At 46.5% G+C, this 18998-nt stretch overlaps 1 protein-coding gene across 1 annotated transcript in view; it reads left to right on the top strand.

Annotated features, from left to right (window-relative positions):
• Positions 1-7864: 7864 nt before the first annotated feature.
• Positions 7865-18998, top strand: part of LOC115124129 (genetic suppressor element 1-like) — a 464233-nt gene continuing 453099 nt past the window's right edge. Inside the window, 1 exon segment of the mRNA XM_065011982.1 lies at positions 7865-10805. Coding sequence (XP_064868054.1) covers positions 8196-10805 — 2610 coding nt within the window. The 5' untranslated portion in view covers positions 7865-8195.

Raw genomic sequence — 18998 nt, 5'->3', positions numbered from 1 at the left:
GGCGTCCATGTTGGCTCAGGCAGAGGGGAGTGAAGGTGTTTATGTCTTTCCCATGTCCCCTTCTGGCTCTGAACACATACAGGTTGTGCCTGGAACACAGCTCCCATCAGCCCCATCACACGGGCCTGTTGCCATAGCACCTGTGGCTCCCAACCCGTGGTTCTAGGTCAGGGACGCCTGCTATACCACACAGGAGAGATGAGAGGGAGAGTATGCATGAACGCACGCACACACACTTGAACACTGTGCATTTTTCTCAAACAATTACATTTCCACTGGGAACAGAACATAGGACTTAGTGCTTTTAGAAACATGTCTCTCCATATACAGTGGGGCAAAAAAGTAGTTAGTCAGCCATCAATTGTGCAAGTTCTCCCACTTAAAAAGATGAGAGAGGCCTTTCATCATGGGTACACTTCAACTATGACAGACAAAATGAGAAGAAAAATCCAGAAAATCATTTTAATGAATTTATTAGCAAATTATGGTGGAAAATAAGTATTTGGTGACCTACAAACAAGCAAGATTTCTGGCTCTCACAGACTTCTTCTTTAAGAGGCTCCTCTATCCTCCACTCGTTACCTGTATTAATGGCACCTGTTTGAACTTGTTATCAGTATAAAAGACACCTGTCCACAACCTCAAACAGTCACACTCCAAACTCCACTATGGCCAAGACCAAAGAGCTGGGACCAAAGTAACAAAGCCTACCATCAGTAACACACTACGCCGTCAGGGACTCAAATCCTGCAGTGCCAGACGTGTCCCCATGCTTAAGCCAGTACATGTCCAGGCCCGTCTGAAGTTTGTTAGAGAGCATTTGGATGATCCAGAAGAGGATTGGGAGAATGTCATATGGTCAGATGAAACCAAAATATAACTTTTTGGTAAAAACTCAACTCGTCGTGTTTGGAGGACAAAGAATGCTGAGTTGCATGCAAAGAACACCCTCTCTCCCTCCCCTCTCTCTCTCTCTCTCTATCTCTTTCTCAGACTGACACATCCAGTTCCCATGAGTCTGTCTGGTGAAGCAGGGAGTCTTGGGGTGGAACAGAAGAGTAATGCCTCTATGTGGACGCAGAAACAGTGTACAGCATACACACATACGGTATCAAATAACACACGTCATACTGTACACACACATCTCCATCTGGATATGACTCTCACACCCATATGCACTATAAAATGACCCAATAGTTGTACTCACACACATACTCATAGTAATACAGTGTGTATATAAAGTGTGGTACATATACACAGCTCTCAATATACGTGAACACACACACGTCCAGATTTGATGTGTGTCTTCTGTTTTGTGAATGAAGAAGAGAGGATTTTTCACCGAATGTCCAGTTGGTAAATCTCGTCCAGTTAAATACAGTAAATCAACTACAGTCAGTCCTACAGTATTTACTGGTCTGGTTTTATCTGCTATGTAAATCTTACTGAGCCCTCACTGAGGTCTCATTAAATCACAGAATACTCAGGCCTGGCCAGGAAAAATCGCATGCACGCACGCACGCACGCACTCACACACACACACACACACACACACACACACACACACACACACACACACACACACACACACACACACACACACACACACACACACACACACACACACACACACACACACACACACACACACACACACACACACACACAGGGAAGCAGACATAGAACAAGATATGTCTTTAATACCTCTGAGCTGCAGAGACAAGCAGGGCATTGTGTGTGTGCTGTCGGCAGCGAGCGTGTTCAGACCCTGGCCAGGTAACATCCACACTGACCCAGACAGTGCTGACGGGATGCTAGGCGTCAGTGTATGTGTGTGTCTATCTATAGGAATGGATCGGCATGTGTGGAGATCTATGCCGCTGTGTGATAGGGGGTCAGAGTTTGTGTATGTGTGTTTCTAAGTGTGTGTGTGAGATGGAGATAGAAATTGTAGGATAGGGAGAGAGTATTCAAGATTCTGCAGACATATTCAAAGCTGACACATAATACAAACACGCACGCACGCACGCACGCACGCACGCACACACACACACACACACACACACACACACACACACACACACACACACACACACACACACACACACACACACACACAGGTCCAAACTCCCTCTGTCCTGCCCCTGTCATCACCTCCCCCTCACACAGCTCTCACTGGACGGACGTGTTCAACAGAATAATTTTATTCAAACCTCCATCTCCCCTCATCCCCTCATCGCCCAGTTCCGTCTACCCTCCTTCGCCCTCCCAGCCCTCCTGCCCCACCACACCCTGCTTCTCCAGTGAAAGCCAGACTTTTCAGATAGCCAGCCTAGCGGGCTAGCAGGGAGGATATTTCCATAGCAAACAGTGTACAGTATGGCTAGAGAGTAGACTAGAGTACACCCAGGAGACCTGAACAGAGAAAGCTCGTTTCACACATCACTTTCAATCACCCACATACACATTCAGGTATGTAGTTATATGCACGCATGCGCACACACAATTTCTCATACACACTCACAACACAAAGATATGCATGAACCCCACAGCGTTTTGGCAATCACCCCAGATGATTACAGTCTAGCATAGTTTAGCTGCAGTGTCTGTGTGTGCTGTGTAAACGTCACAGCCATGGGCAGGGCGTGTGTTGCGGTTTCCATAATGTCTGGACCTGAAAGGGGTCATTTCCTAGAAGAGGAGAAGGAGGTGTAGTTCTCAAGCTTTGACACTTGGGGGTGATGTGGCAGACAGTTTTCGGCAGGTTGGCATTTACAGTGTCATCAAATCAAATCAAATGTTATTGGTCGCATACACATATTTAGCAGATGTTATTGCGAGGTAGCGAAATGCTTGTGTTCCTAGCACCAACAGCGCAGTAGTATCTAACAATTCACAACAATACACACAAATCTAAAAGTAAAAGAATGGAATTAAGAAATATATAAATATTAGGATGAGCAATGTCAGAGTGGCATTGACTAGAAAACAGTAGAATTCAGAAAGTATTGACACCCCTTGACCTTTTTCACATTTTGTTGTGTTACAGCCTGAATTTAAAATGTATTAAATTGAGATTTTGTGTCACTTGCCTCCACATAATATCCCATGATGTTAAAGTGGAATTATGTTTTTAGATTTTTTTTTACAAATTATAAAAAAATTAAGAAGCTGAAATGTTTTGAGTCATTAAGTATCCAACCCCTTTGTTATGGCCTAAATAAGTTCAGGGGTAAAAATGTGTTTACCAAGTCACATAATACAGTAAGTTGCAAAGTTGCAATAATAGTGGTTAACAAATATCTGTAAGGTCCCTGGTCGAGCAGTGAATTTAAAACACAGATTCAGCCACAAAGAGGTTTTCCAATGCCTCATTAAGAAGGGCACCTATTGGTAGATGGGTCAACAACAACAAAAAGAAGACATTGAATATCCCTTTGAGCATTGTGAAATTATTGCTATCAATACACCCAATCACTACAAATATACAAGCGTCCCTCTTAACTCAGTTGCCGTAGAGGAAAGAAACCGCTCAGGAGTTTCATCATGAGGCCAAAGCTGACTTTAAAACAGTTACAGAGTTTAATGGCTGTGATAGGAGAAAACTGTGGATGAATCAACAACATTGTATTTACTCAACAACACTAACATAATTGACAGAGTGAAAAGATGGAAGGCTTTACAGAATAAAAATATTCCAAAACATACATCCAGTTTGCAACAAGGCACTAAAGTAATACTGCAAATAATGTGGCAAAGCAATTCAGTTTTTGTCCTGAATACAAAGTGTTATGTTTGGGGCAAATCCAATACAACGCATTACTCTTCAAGCATAGTGGTGGCTGCATCACGTAATGGGTATGCTTGTAATCAGGACTAGGGAGTTTTTCATGATAAAAAAGAATAAGAATGCCACTAAGCACAGGGAAAATCCTAGAGGAAAACTTGGTTCAGTCTGCTCTCCATGAGACACTGGGAGGTGAATTCACCTTTCAGCAGGGAAATAATAAGGCTAAATATACACTAGAGGTGTTCCTGAGTGGCCTGGTTAGCGTTTTGACTTACATCAGCTTGAAAATCTATGGCAAGACTTGAAAATGGCTGTCTAGCAATGATCAACAACTAACTTGACAGGGCTTGAAGAATAAAGTGAAGATATTGTGCAAAGCTCTTAGAGACTTACCCAGAAAGACACACAGCTGTAATCACTGCCAAAGGTGATTCTAACATGCATTGACATAGGGGTGTGAATACTTATGTAAATGTTCATGTATTGTGGAATAAGTCAAGGGGCATGAATACTTTCTGAAGGCACTGTATTGTCATGAATCTTGCCCTGGACCCATCTTCGAGGAGTGGTCACTAGATTACACAGCCACAAAGTCATAAAATCTGACCTTAAACCTAACCTTAACCCTAACCTTAACCACACTGCTAACTTTAATGCCTAACCCTAACCTTAAATTAGGACCAAAAAGTACATTTTTGTTTTCATACATTTTTACAATATAGCCAATGTTGACTTTCCAGCTGGCCCATCTAGCAGAAATCACTTAGTTCTGCCTCCAGGGCAAGATTAATGACAATAAATATCCACCTGCTAGTTTTTGAGGGAATGGCAAGAAGCGAATGAATGAGTTAGTGAAAAACAAATAGAATATTTCAATGAATTAACAAATGAATGAATGCATGTATAAATGAGATTGAGTGGTACTGGATAACAGGGTTGGGTTCAATTCCATTTCAATACCAGTCAATTCAGAAAGTGAAAAAACCCTAATTGAAAAGCATTGAAGAGAATTTTTATTTTAGTGTGCTTCCTGAATTGACTGGAATTAAGATGGAATTGACCCCCAACCCTGTTGGATAGAGTGAGTGAATAAATAAATGAATGAAATAACTAATAAATTAATAACGAATCAATGAATGTATATTAAAAGATGATGATGTCATTCTGCAGTGTCTCTCTGGGAGCTTCCTAACAGAGAGCAGAGAGGAAGATGAACACTCACAGTTAACGAATCATGTCACAGCTCCGTGAGAGAATGTTGAGTTAGAACGGACTCCTCCTGTTCTACATATTCCCACCTGTCTTCTTAGGGTCTGTGGTAGGGAAAACACACATACACTTTTCCTTGTGGTTCATTTGTGGCGTGTGTAATTTCAATGTGCATAATTGATTGACAGTCATTACTGTGTACACACACAAACACACACACTTTTCCTCGTGGGAAGGCTTCAGCAGGGAAGCAAACGACTTCCAAACCACAGAGCCTCTGTTCACTGACACAACTCTTTTGCCATGTTGGAGGGAAGTGAGCGGAACAGGGAGTCATGTCTGTGGGACAGGGAGGCAGTCACAGAGGAGCTGGGGTGTCATTCCGACCAGTTGGTTGCCAGTTTGGAGGGAAGCAAGCAGAACCCGGGAGGGAGATGTCTTCCAAATGACTGGGAGACAGCCAGTCACTCAGAGAGATGCACTGTGGTGTGATTATTAATATCTGGTTGGGTTGCCAGGTTGGGAAAGATTTAGAAGAACAGGAAGTCAGAAAGAGAGACGATCTGGTGTGTCAGAGTAAGAGCTGGATGTGTTGCCATGTTGGAGAAGATGGAGCCGAACAGGAAGTCAGAAAGAGAGAAGATCTGGTGTGTCAGAGTAAGAGCTGGAAGTGTTGCCATGTTGGAGAAGCTGGAGCAGAACAAGGAGGCAGACAAAGAGAGAATATCTGGTGTGTCAGATTAAGAGCTGGATGTGTTGCCAGGTTGGAGAAGATGGAGCAGAACATGAATTCAGAAAGAGAGAAGATCTGGTGTGTCAGAGTAAGAGCTGGATGTGTTGCCATGTTGGAGAAGATGGAGCCGAACAGGAAGTCAGAAAGAGAGAATATCTGGTGTGTCAGAGTAAGAGCTTGATGTGTTGCCATGTTGGAGAAGCTGGAGCAGAACAAGGAGGCAGACAAAGAGAGAATATCTGGTGTGTCAGAGTAAGAGCTGGATGTGTTGCCATGTTGGAGAAGCTGGAGCAGAACAAGGAGGCAGACAAAGAGAGAATATCTGGTGTGTCAGAGTAAGAGCTGGATGTGTTGCCATGTTGGAGAAGCTGGAGCAGAACAAGGAGGCAGACAAAGAGAGAATATCTGGTGTGTCAGAGTAAGAGCTGGATGTGTTGCCAAGTTGGAGAAGCTGGAGCAGAACAGGGAGGCAGACAAAGAGAGAAGCACAGTGGTGTCATTAAGATTAATGGAGAAGGGAAGCAGCCTCAGGGTGGCTCTTAAAGAGATGAGGGGATGATAGGACTGTGACTGCTTACAGGAGCACAATGTAGGCTAGTTACAGACACACAGCTGGATTGACTGTCGTTACTGTTTATGTGTGTTATTGTTATTATGCTACACTGGTGTGAGTTTGAGTTAACTGGTTTGCACTGGGGAGTCCGAAGGTGTGTGTGTGTGTGTGTGTGTGTGTGTGTGTGTGTGTGTGTGAGAGAGAGAGAGAGAGAGAGAGAGAGAGAGAGAGAGAGAGAAAGAGCTCTCTCTGTGTGTGTGTGTGTGTGTGTGTGTGTGTGTGTGTGTGTGTGTGTGTGTGTGTGTGTGTGTGTGTGTGTGTGTGTGTGTGTGTGTGTGTGTGCGTGCGTGCGTGTGTGCGTGCGTGCGTGTGTGTGCTTGCGCATGTACTTTCATGTCTCAAAGTCCTTTTAGCCTTTTGTTGCAGTGTGGCATCCGTTGGCTGCGTTCCAACTTACTGAACTGCTCCACATACAACATGTTCTCTTCATCCATGTGTGTGTGTTCATGATGATTGTTTTTATCTCTGTGAATGTGAATTAGTCCTGCACATTGCTTGCTGAGATCTGAAGGAGCTTGTCTGACACCAGACTGTGTGGTCCCTGTCAAGGTCTTCCATCCATGCAGTATAGAGGGGGGCTAGGCTGAACTTAATCCCCAAAACAGGTGTGGCTAGTGGGGCTGCACCCCACAGCTGTCCCCTGAGGATCCAGGACAAGTGGGAACTGTACAATACAGCTAACAGCCATAGACAAAATACAAGAGCCATTCTGTTTGAGCTGCACCACTTATTCCTGCAATGAAAGAAACATTGGGGAGAATTGGAAGAAGCAAACATATTTCAGATAAATGTTTTCAAGATTTTGACTGCCTGTGGTTATTATAATGATTCTGTTTTAAGAACAGATACAGATTCTGTTTCAATGTGCCATGCATCTTGCACAGCTCTCACAAATGCTTGAACAATGGCACACATTGTTCACCTCAGGATCCTGCTGCCTTACAAGTTTTGTCTTTCTCTTGTAAATTCTTCTGGCTGTTTATTATGGCGATACAACCTATTGTAATTAAATGAATAGTTTGTAACATTTAGCATAAAGTGTATATTTACATGGCAGCTTTTACATGGGAAGTCGTGCAATGCAATATGTAACCTGGTTTCTGGCGTGTGTAATTTCAATGTGCGTAAAATATTTCCATATATCAATAATGGCGTCTATGCATTACGTGTGAAAATGTTATTAGGGGTATATCAGTTTAAAACCAATACCTACTCTAATTATAAGCTAGGGCTATTCTAATCACACTGGATCTGAACATCAATAGGCCTACACAGTATTGCTTGATAACGTATGATTACGTTGAACTTTTTCTTCAACAGATACGTAATTTGGATAAAAAGAATGAGACCCTATTTTATCAGTTAGTTCTGCTGAGAAGGTTTGAATATGGGGGAGCAGCGGCGAGGGTATCTGAAAACTGATCCAGTGAATTGGAGATGGCGCTGTGTACAGTGCGAGCGAGTTAACAGCCAAAGTTTTCAGAGCGCAGGAAAGTTCGTAGGAGAGGTGACCCGTGATTCTAACAAGAGTTTTCTTCTCACATTACCATCGGGTTAGCTGTCCTATACTGCGGACTGGAGACACTGCGTTACTGCTCAATGTTTCATGGACGGTTTGAATAGATTATCTCTAACGGAATACTTGAGAGCCAGGAATTTAGCCTACGGTTCGCTGCCTGTTCTGTAGTGCTGCTGTTTCAATGGGCTATCGGCTATCTATTCACCGTGAGTAGGCTGAACGCGATACGCTGTCTTGTTGCATAGCCTACTTTTGTAAAGAAGGTATGAGTTTGTTAGAATGAATTGCGCTTTTGGTATTATGTCATGTAGTCTGGGGTGTTTTTAGAACTATGAATGACCCCCGTGACAAGGATTTAATACCGATATCTCGGAAACACCGATTCATGGCTGCAATAATGCCCGGGGACGAGAGCCCATCGCATGGCAACACTTCCAGGGCTGATCGGAATGGGATAGGATTGGTTCACTGTTTTATTTGTGGAAGCGGCGTTTCGCCCGGAAAAGAATTGAGATTACAAGTGAAATATCCGAAAGAGAATGGTCCGTTTTTCCCGTTTTTACAAAACCAAGAGCCAGCGCCAGGGGCATGTGAAGTCAGCCCGGATGGACACGCTACGGTGTGCGCCGTGTGCCACTGTTTTCTGGGGGAGCAGTGGAACTCATTCGAGCGGACTAGGACACCCATAGAGAAGCGTATGTACTGGCTGAAGAGGCCGTACCAGTGCGACTCTCGGCGTATACCACAGGAGTGGAACATCTCCTATGACCTGGAGAGGAGAATCAGTGTCAGCAGCCAGAATTACGACGGGAACGAGTCAGATTTCTCCTCTTTCTCGGAAAACGAGAACATGTCAGACCAAGAACTGGATTTAGTAGACCGCGCCGGTGTGAGCAAGGAGAAGTACAAAACATCTGCCAACAGCAGCAAAACTCCCAGAGACGGTGGCAGGAAGAACAACAACAGTGTTATCAGTGTTAAAAACAGCCCTGACTCTCAACGGGCTATCCGCTATCCGGTTGGTGTCTACCAGGCACAGGACTCGCCGAAATCGGATAGTGCCATGCCGCCCAGGCGCGGTGCTAAAATTATGAATCATGTCTCTCAATCATCAGTATCTCTGTCCCAAGAGATTGTGTCCCAGAGATACTATGACAGCTCTCACGTCGACACACCTGTGCAGGACAACGGGATCATTATGCGCAACAGGCAGTGGCTAGCGGAGGGGAATGTCAGACACGCTGACCCGCGCCCTCTCCAACGCGCTGCTGACAGCAGCTGTAGTTTAACCAGGCATCCCTCCCTCATATTCCACCAGAAAGGAGAGGATCTCGCTGACGCTGCCGACGTGCTATCACCCATTGGCACCACTGTCACCTCTAGGCGCGACGCAGCAGCACCTAGAGAAAGTGTTCCGGGTAGGTTTACAGCCTCTGACAACTCTGACAACGACCATGAGATCAATATTACCAGTGACGACGACCGCGAGTTGTTTGAAGCAGCTGGCAGCAGCAGAGAGAGGGTATTGGCCCTGCTGAGACCACCCAGGGACGCTGCCGGGAGGGTCATTGCCATGCCCCAGAGTGGCGCCAGTGGTGGTGCCAACAGGAGTACCAGTCCCGAGGAGTGTGTGTGTTACATCTGTGGCAGCGGGATGTGGCAGGGCGGGAGGTTCCGTGTGTCTGTGCAGAAGCAGGAGAGGGCAGCCAGCGAGCCCTTCTTCCCCTTCCTGTGGTTACACAGCCCTCCCCCTGGCGCCATGCCCCTCACCCCGGGGGGCACCACCCTGGTCTGTGCCAGCTGCCACACCTCCCTCATGCAGCAGTGGCAGGGCTTCCAGCTGGCTGACGTGCCCGTTCTCCAGCGCCTCTACGTGGTCCCCCTCAACCAGGGCTCCTCCACACCTGCACCAGCCTCGGGCCACCCTCCCTACCTCACTCCCCAGGAAAGGCACCCCTCAGAGCCCCCGGACCGCCTACCTAAGTCTCAGGCTTCATGTGAGGCCTGTTTCCTCTGTGGCCAGGAGTGCGGGCGGGATGTGAGGGTGGCATATGCACGGGCCGGCGTGGGCAAAGCCCGCGGTGCCATGTATTTCCCCTTCATCAACCTGCTGCCGTGCCCGCCTGGTGCCCAGGGAGTGAGGAACGGCCGGGTGCACTGCTGTCCTCCATGCTACACCATCCTGGAGGAGATCTGGGGGGCGTACCGCCTCAGCCTCAGTGAGGACCTCATCACCTCTGTCACCTCCTTCCTAGGGAGGTACCACGCAGCGCTGGCCACGGGGGGAGCCGGACTGGCCCATTCCCAAAAGGGGGTGTCCTCCTCTTCCTCTGGCCATGGTGCGTCTGTATCAGTGTGTTACCTGTGTGGGGCAGAGCTAGGGGTCGGGGGGGAGTTCCAACTCCATGTCAACCCTCCCGGGCGCTGTGGAGAGAGAGAGCCCTTCTTTCCCTTCCTCACCATCCACCCCCCCGCTCCCCGCGCCAAACCTGCCGACGCCACCGGCCTGGTGTCAGCCTGTGCCCTCTGCTATCACGACCTGCATGCCCAGTGGGCTCAACATGAGAGCCAGGGTTCTGCCACCTCCAGCTCTACAGCCCCAGGCCCAGCCTCCTCCACCCCCCAGCCGGCCAGCTCTCCCTGGGCCAGACAGTACAGCTGCGAGGCCTTTGTGTGTTTCTTCTGCAGACAGGAGCAGAGGCGTCAGGGGGGGCTGTGTGCGGTCACAGTGGCCAGGCTCCCTGTGTTCCTGTACGCCCCACGCGGGCGCCGCACCCTTCTCGTGGATGATGGGAGGAAGCTGGTGATTGGCTCGTGTGTTGAATGTAAGTCCATGGTGCTGGCGGGACAGAGCATGCAGCAGGAGAGAGACAGGGACGGGGAGGGACAGGGAGACGGGAGGACAGAGTCACCTCCCCCTACATCACGCCTCAGACACAAGGTAAGACACAGGTTTGGGTCTTTTCACTTCAGTTTATATGCGGTCCGCAGCACCATGCTTCTCGGCTGAGCCACAGGGGTTTCCAGGAAGTGTGCAGATGTTTGATGCTCAAAGTTGACTATTGTGGGTGTGTTGTATATTTTAGTGGTGTAGTATGCATCCTTTTCAGTAGATTGTGTGCTTGTTCATGTCTGTTAGCTATTGGTTTGTGTAACCTAACTTGATGTTTGTGGATGATTTCAGTCGTATAATAATTAAGTGCGCTCGTCTCTGTCTGTGTGTGTAGGTGGGGTTTATTATGGACCAGTGTTCACGGCTGTTATTGCTATTCTCCCCCATTATGAGAAAGCTGCTCTGAAACAGGGAGAAGTGAGAGTTGGTGTGTTCTCGAGTGTTATGGTTGTGTGTGTGTGTGTGTGTGTGTGTTCCTTTAGCTCTCTGACTGGCAGGGGAGTGAGCAGTGTTAGCAGGGGATCCGTACAGCATCGGAGCCCGTCGTTAGAAAAACAAACATTTGGATCAGAACTCTAACAGTAAACAACACAGAAAGACTGGGGGGATTTCAAGGCCACGACTGGCCTCGTTTTCTTCTTGTGTGTTTACATGTGTGTGTTTCTGGCCAAGTCTGTTTGTTTTTGTTTTGCTGTATACAGGATTCCATACGTTAGTGCTGTGTGTGTGTGTGTGTGTGTGTGTGCGAGGCTACTACAGATTGTATCCTGTATCAGATCAACTAGATACGGCTGATATCCACTAATGATAATAAGAGTTTCCTCTGTGTCAGGAACAGCTGTGAACCCTCTATTAGACAGTGTGGTGTAATGATCATGTCTGTTGAATAAATCCTGCTCTATCCAGTGTAAATATAGAGTGGAGGCTAGACTCATCCAGTCATGTGTCAGTCTTACTGTAGTGTGTGTGTGTGTGTGTGTGTGTGTGTGTGTAATCATGCAGTGGCTGATTCAGTGCTGCTGTTACTGTTCCTGGAAGTCCAGTCTATGTGGTCCAGATGGAGGTCTTCACAGACCCAGACCTCTACACTCTCATGAATAAATGAGTGGAAAAAGGAGAATAGGTCTTGTAGATGAACTTGTAGCGATAGACCTTGTTCCACGGAGGCCACAGCAGCAGTTGCTGTTGCTACTAATTACACAACTGCTACCGAGATGAATGTATCAAAGAAAAAGCTATGTCTGCAACTCTGGTAGGCTCCCATGGTGATATAATCAGACGCACAAAAAGACAATGTTTTTGAGTTGGATCTTCGTCGGGTCATATAGCACTGTGAAAACCACCTACTGAAGTAACCTCTAGAGCAGGGATGGGCAACTCCAGTCCTCTGGGGTGTCACGCTTTTCCCCCATCCCTAGCAAACACAACTGATGAAACTAATTGCATTCTAAAATGAAGATCATGATTAGTTGATTATTGGAGTCAGATGTGTTAGCTGTTAGTTGAAGTGTGTGATTAAAGTGGGACTGCAGATGGAGAGTGGAGGAAGAGTAGAGGGAGAGAGAGAGGAAGGAGAGAGAGGAGAGAAGGAAGAGAGGAGAGAGAAGGAAGAGAGAAGGGAGAGAGGAGGGAGAGAGGAGGAAGAAAGGATGGTGGGAGAAGGAAGAGAGGAGGAAGAGAGGAGAGAGGAGAGGAGGTTGAGAGGAGGGAGAGAGGAGGTAGAGTGGAGGGAGAGAGGAGAAAGAGAGGAGGGAGAGAGGAGGAAGAAATGATGGTGGGAGAAGGAAGAGAGGAGAGAGAGGAGGGAGAGAGGAGGTTGAGAGGAGGGAGAGAGGAGGAAAAGAAGAGGGAGAGGAACATGATAGGAACAAGGTCTTCATTAAGGTACACTGTTGGGACTAGAGTTGATGAAGGAATCACACAATACTTTTTCTCATGCTGCAAGAATGTATGTTTAGATTGATGCTACAACAGAGCAATATTTACAGTGTGAAACAGAGAGATGCTCAACCTCATAATCAAAGATGATCATTCTCTGCGTGTGAATCATTTTATTGTTGTAAGAACACCCGTGGAGGTCGTTCAGCTGTCCTGTACTCTTACTCTCTCTCTCTCTCTCTCTCTCTCTCTCTCTCTCTCTCTCTCTCTCTCTCTCTCTCTCTCTCTCACTCTCTCTCTCTCTCAATTTAAGGGCGTTATTGGCATCAATTTAAGGGCTTTATTGGCATGGGGAAAACACCTGTTAACATTGCAAAGTAAGTGAAGTAGATAACAAACCAAAGTGAAATAAACAATAACAATTAACAGTAAACATTACACTCACAAAAGTTCCAAAAGAATAAAGACATTTCAAATGTCATATTATGACAATATACAGTGTTGTAGCGATGTGCAAATAGTTAAAGTCCAAAAGGGGAAGAAAATAAACAGAAATATGTATTTAATGTATTTACAATGGTGTGTGTTCTTCACTGGTTGCCCTTTTCTTGTGGCAACAGGTCACAAATCTTACTGCTGTGATGGCACACTGTGGTATTTCACCCAGTAGATATGGAAGTTTATCAAAATTGGGTTTGTTTTCAAATTATTTGGCGCTGTGTAGTCTGAGGGAAAAATGTGTCTTCAATATGGTCATACATTTGTCATGAGATTAGGAAGTGCAGCTCAGTTTCCACCTCTCTCTTTCTCTGTCTAGTCCACTCTGTTTTTCTGTGATCATCAGGTATGTAACTATATATCAGATCACACCCTCAGAGACAAAGCTAGATCAGAATCTCGGAGCAGGCTTACTTGGTGTGGGGGGTAAATGAGGCTTACTTGGTGTGGGGGTAATGAGGCTTATTTGGTGTGGGGGTAATGAGGCTTACTTGGTGTGGGGGTAATGAGGCTTACTTGGTGTGGGGGTAATGAGGCTTACTTGGTGTGTGTGTGGGGGTAATGAGGCTTACTTGGTGTGTGTGTGTGGGGGGGGGTAATGAGGCTTACTTGGTGTGGGGGATAATGAGGCTTACTTGGTGTGTGTGGGGTGGGGGTAATGAGGCTTACTTGGTGTGGGGGGTAATGGTGTTGTGGGGGGGTAATGGGAGATATTTGAGGAGTCTGAGGGGGTGCAGGTGACAGAGCTGTTTTTGGCCTGGGCCAGGCAATGACCTCATGGCTGAGGAAGTGCTTAGAGGGGCTGAGTGTGTGTGAGAGGGGCTGAAAGGGGGCGGTGGGGGCCTGGGAGAAACAGGTGCCGTGTCCTCCAGTGAGACGCTATCTGCCCCAGAGAAGAACTGTCATCGCTCTCATGTCACCAGAGGAGAACCCATCTGCTTCCCCTGACCCCACCCCACCCCCTCTCCTTCTCACCCCTTCCCTCTCCCCTGTGCTCTCTCTTGCCCTCTCCTTCCCTCTCTCCTCCTTCCTCCTTTATCTCTAAAAAGCAGAGGGAGGAGAAAGTGTGGGAAAAAAGTGGGGTGAATATGTAGAGAAGGGATGAGAAAATGAACCACAAAGGAACGGGTTGACTTTGTCTTTTAGCTAGGTCTTTTTCATTTTTAGATATTTGCACTAAGAATGGCATTATCAAGTTACGTTGTAAAACAGTAGAGGGAGGGGCTGGGTTCTGCATATGCACCTGCCTTCACCTACTGATGAGTACCTGCACTGTGGTGTGTGTGTTGCGTGCATATGTGCATGTGTGTCATTTAATGTACCTTGTTAAAACTAGGTTTTCCTGTCCGATTCCTCGTTAAGATCTCAATAAGGTCTAAATTAGTCCACGAAATGAGAGCTGCTACTGCTACTGTCTGCGTTTAATATAGTAGACTCCAACACACACACACACACACACACACACACACACACACACACACACACACACACACACACACACACACACACACACACACACGCTGCTGCTACTCTGTTAATGATCTATCCTAATTGCCTAGTCACTTTTACCCCGACCTACATGTACGTTACCTCAATTTGTCTTACTTTTGAACTCTGCAGTGTTGGAAAAGGGCTCGTAAGCATTTCAATGTAAAGTCTACACCTGTTGTATTCGACCACCACTAGACCACCACTAAACCACCACTAGACCACCACTAAACCACCACTAGACCACCACTAGACCACCACTAAACCACCACTAGACCACCACTATACCACCACTAAACCACCACTAAACCACCACTAAACCACCACTAGACCACCACTATACCACCAATAGACCACCACTAAACCACCACTAGACCACCACTAAACCACCACTAGACCACCACTATAAAACCAATGGACCACCAATAGACCACCACTAAACAATCACTAGACCACCACTAAACCACCACTAGACCACCACTACACCACCACTACACCACCACTAAACCACCACTAAACCACCACTAGACCACCACTAGACCACCACTAGACCACCACTAGACCACCACTAAACCACCACTAGACCACCACTAGACCACAACTAAACCACCACTAGACCACCACTAGACCACCACTAAACCACCACTAGACCACCACTAGACCACCACTAAACCACCACTAGACCACCACTAGACCACCACTAGACCACCACTAAACCACCACTAGACCACCACTAAACCACCAGAATGTCTAATTGGAGTCATACACATCCAACCAACCAGGCTTCAGGTCAAGGGGCCAATCCCATCCTAATTTCACGCCATTTTGATGAACAAATTTGAATGAAATTAAAATAGCCTATTTGTCTTGTGGGGATAAAATAATACTTTGTTAGTATTAGTATGATAGAGACGACTAAGGAAATGAAAACACTCTCAGTATGTCACTGGTATGGTTGTGTTGTGTCTGCCACTAAAGTCAAGGAGATGACACGATGATCAATGTCCTGCTACACTCAGTGGAGCCAACCTAGAGATGACAAGGGATCACCCACACACCTGTGTGTGTGTGTGTGTGTGTGTGTGTGTGTGTGTGTGTATGTGTGTGTGTGTGTATCTTTCTATGGTGGTCTGCTGAGGCTCTGTTCTGGGTGGCTGATTATCATTGACCCGTAGGAAAAATGGAGACAGGTTTTTGCGTCTGAGCTCAATCAGTGTGCCACTGTCTGTCTGTGTTTCTGTTCAGAAATGAATGTAGGGGTCAGTTACTATATGTGTGTAAATGTGGCCGTGATGTAAACATTTCAATGTGTGTGTGTGTTCTGTGTGTGTGTGTGTTTGGAAAGAGTATGTTCTCACTGCACGGCCCATATCCTGTGAAGGAGGTATTTGCTGTCACAGGAAAAACATTCTGGCATCGTGACACTGTCGCCTGCAAAGATTTATTACTGAGAGGAGAGGGGGAGGGAGGGAGGGAGAGGGGGAGTCTGGGGTGGGGAGTTGACAGGAAGGTTGGGTGTGTGTGTGTGTGTGTGGGGGGGGGGTAATCAGAAATAGAAAGGTAGAGGTGGTACCTATACCAATAAGCTCTCACAGTCTCATGTCAGAATTAGACGTTTGTCCATGTTTCTCAAATGTCAAATTTGGAAGGTGTTAGAAATGTCAAGTTTCTAAGTGTTTAAGGTTAAGTTTAGGCATTAACTCTGTGTGGTTAAGGTAAGGGTTAAGGTTTGGGATAGGCCTAAAACAAAAATCTCTAAAACAACTTTCGCTGGATTCGAACATTCAACCTTTTGCACCAGAGGCAGATGTTTACCTACCTGAAGGTAACAGCGCTCACTGTTGCCCCTAATGGTCCATTTCCACGTCATCTCCTGACGTCCTCAGACGTGGATGAACGTCTAGTATTGACTTATGATACCCGTACACTGTAAGAGCATTGGAAGCAGTGGAGCAGAGGGGAAGGACAAAGGAATGAATGGAAAATACTAGATAATAGGCAGTCAAAGACAAACAGCGAAGAGGAGCAGTGAGACAGGACTTTATGTCTCAGATATGGGAGATGAGAGGAGGGGAGTTAGTGGGATCTGTAGTTCAGCCAAAGAGAACAGAGCAGAATGGAATCCCATTTCTCATTAATACATCATAAAGGGTCACTGCAGGAAATACTACATTATCCAGGGGGCCACAGGGGATGGCTGTCTCTGTGGAGAGAATGGAACTCTAAGGTTATGTTTGTGTAAGTGTGTTGGTATGTGTGTTTTGTGTACCTGAGTGTGTATGCATGTTTGTGAGCCTGTGTGTGTTTGCCTGTGTTTTTGTGTGTTTGCCTGTGTGTGTGTGTGTGTGTGTGTGTGTGTGTTTGCCTGTGTGAGCCTGTGTGTGTGTGTGTGTGTGTGTGTGTGTGTGTGTGCGTGTGTGTTTGCCTGTGTGAGCCTGTGTGTGTGTGTGTGTGTGTGTGTGTGTGTGTGTGTGTGTGTGTGTGCCTGTGTTTAGGGTTTGTGGTCTGGTATTTTGATGTGGTTCCTACAAGGACTAACCCTCTGGGCTGTTTGACATATTGTCAGTCTGCTAGAGTCTGAACACACTGGTTCGCTGGATGTTCCCCAATGCTAGAAGGGGTTCCCCAAGTGAAAAGGTTTGAACCCCTGTTCTAGAGCAGCTAACAAGACCCCTGTCCCACTCACTGGACCAATGCATAGACAGAAGGACTTCTATAGTCACAAACAGCAGACAGGGTTGTGCTTTTGGCTTGACAGACACTGGGCTGGCTCCGCATTATCGGAGCCAACATTGGCATTGATAAAGGAAATTACAGTTCACATAAATGACATTCAATTGAATGATTTTATTTTTTTATAGTCAACATAAGTGATGCTAGTTATGCATTTTAAGTAGTCTAGGGGTCAACTTAAAATACACATGCATATCTTATTCATAAATCATATTGATGTTATTGACAACATTATAGTTCCAAGTACATATCTTAAGTTAGGATTGAGCCATGAGAGGCTGTATTCTCCAGTAGACAGCTGGCAGAGTGACGGACTGGTTGGCGTTTCAGATGGAATCCACAGCTATTTCTGGGGATATATTTCACAGCTCCTGAAGGGGGATTTTCATTCAGCTTTCTGAGGCTGGAAGACACCACACTCCTGGGGGTCGACCGCTCAGGGTGTGTGTGTCTGTGTGTGATAGAGATTAGCCTGCAGTGCATGCTTCATTCCTGCTGATATCTCTATAACATTATATCAAATGACCCAGATCCCAGCACTGATCCAGCTAGAAACATCCAGATTTCAACAGCCTTGTGAGGCCTTAGAACCGTCTCTCTCCGCCGCTGCCCGTGTCTTCACTGTTTTACTCCTCATCACTCAAAAAGAGGGTGTCTCATACCCCCTGCCAAATAGAACACCCTTCAATCCCTCCACCCTCACTAACAGCTGCTCCACTGTTCCGCTGTTCCTGTGTTAGCTGGGCTATAGCTAGGCAGAGGCAGCCTGACACCATAGTGCGAGCCTCATACCTCACACCTCTCCCACCCTATGAAAGGGGGAGATTGTGCTGCCCACAGCCACCGTCATGGAAAATTAAAGCCTTTGATCTACCTGGAATGACCCCCCCCCCCCCCCGTCCTCCGTCCCCCGTCCCTCGTTGCACATGCACACACACACAGAGTCATGAACGCTCACACACACACACACACACACACACACACATGTCATGCACGCATACACACATGCCCGCATACACACGCGCACACACACACGCACGCACACTCACACACACACACATACACTCACATACACACACGTTTGTTTTACTATCCTTGTGGGAACCAAACAATTGATTCCTATTCAAAATCCTGATCCTTAACCTAACCCTAACTTTAACCCCTAACCTTAAACTTAACCATAATTGCTAAACCTAACCACTTACCCTAATTCTAACCCTAATTGTTACCCTAACCCTTAAGCCTAAAATCTACTTTTTCCTTGTGGGGTCTGGCAAAATGGTCCCCTCAAGGATAGTAAAACACACACACACACACACACACACACACACACTATCGACCATGTTTGCACAAGACAGTAGCCCAGAGGGATCAAAATACGCAAGGCAAACTTAGAAAAACAGTTGACTGACAAATACCCTAGCAGAAAAAGAGTGGGAGGAGTTACTAAAATAGAGGAGGGAGAATGACACTTTCCCTGAATTACCTCCCTTTCCCTCTCCTTGTCTTAAAGTATGGAATGTCATTGAGTGGAAAGAGTGAATGAGTCTAGTTAAATTGTATTTGCTGTAGTGCTCTAGTTCTACTGCAGTACTTTGAGGTGATCTGACACCCCCCCAGGGCGGGACTTGGCTGGGGAAAGTT

Source organism: Oncorhynchus nerka, linkage group LG27 (genome assembly GCF_034236695.1).
Source record: "Oncorhynchus nerka isolate Pitt River linkage group LG27, Oner_Uvic_2.0, whole genome shotgun sequence".
NCBI lineage: Eukaryota > Metazoa > Chordata > Actinopteri > Salmoniformes > Salmonidae > Oncorhynchus > Oncorhynchus nerka.
The sequence above is the reverse complement of the archived record's forward strand: the minus strand, read 5'-3'. Positions and strand labels throughout refer to the sequence as shown.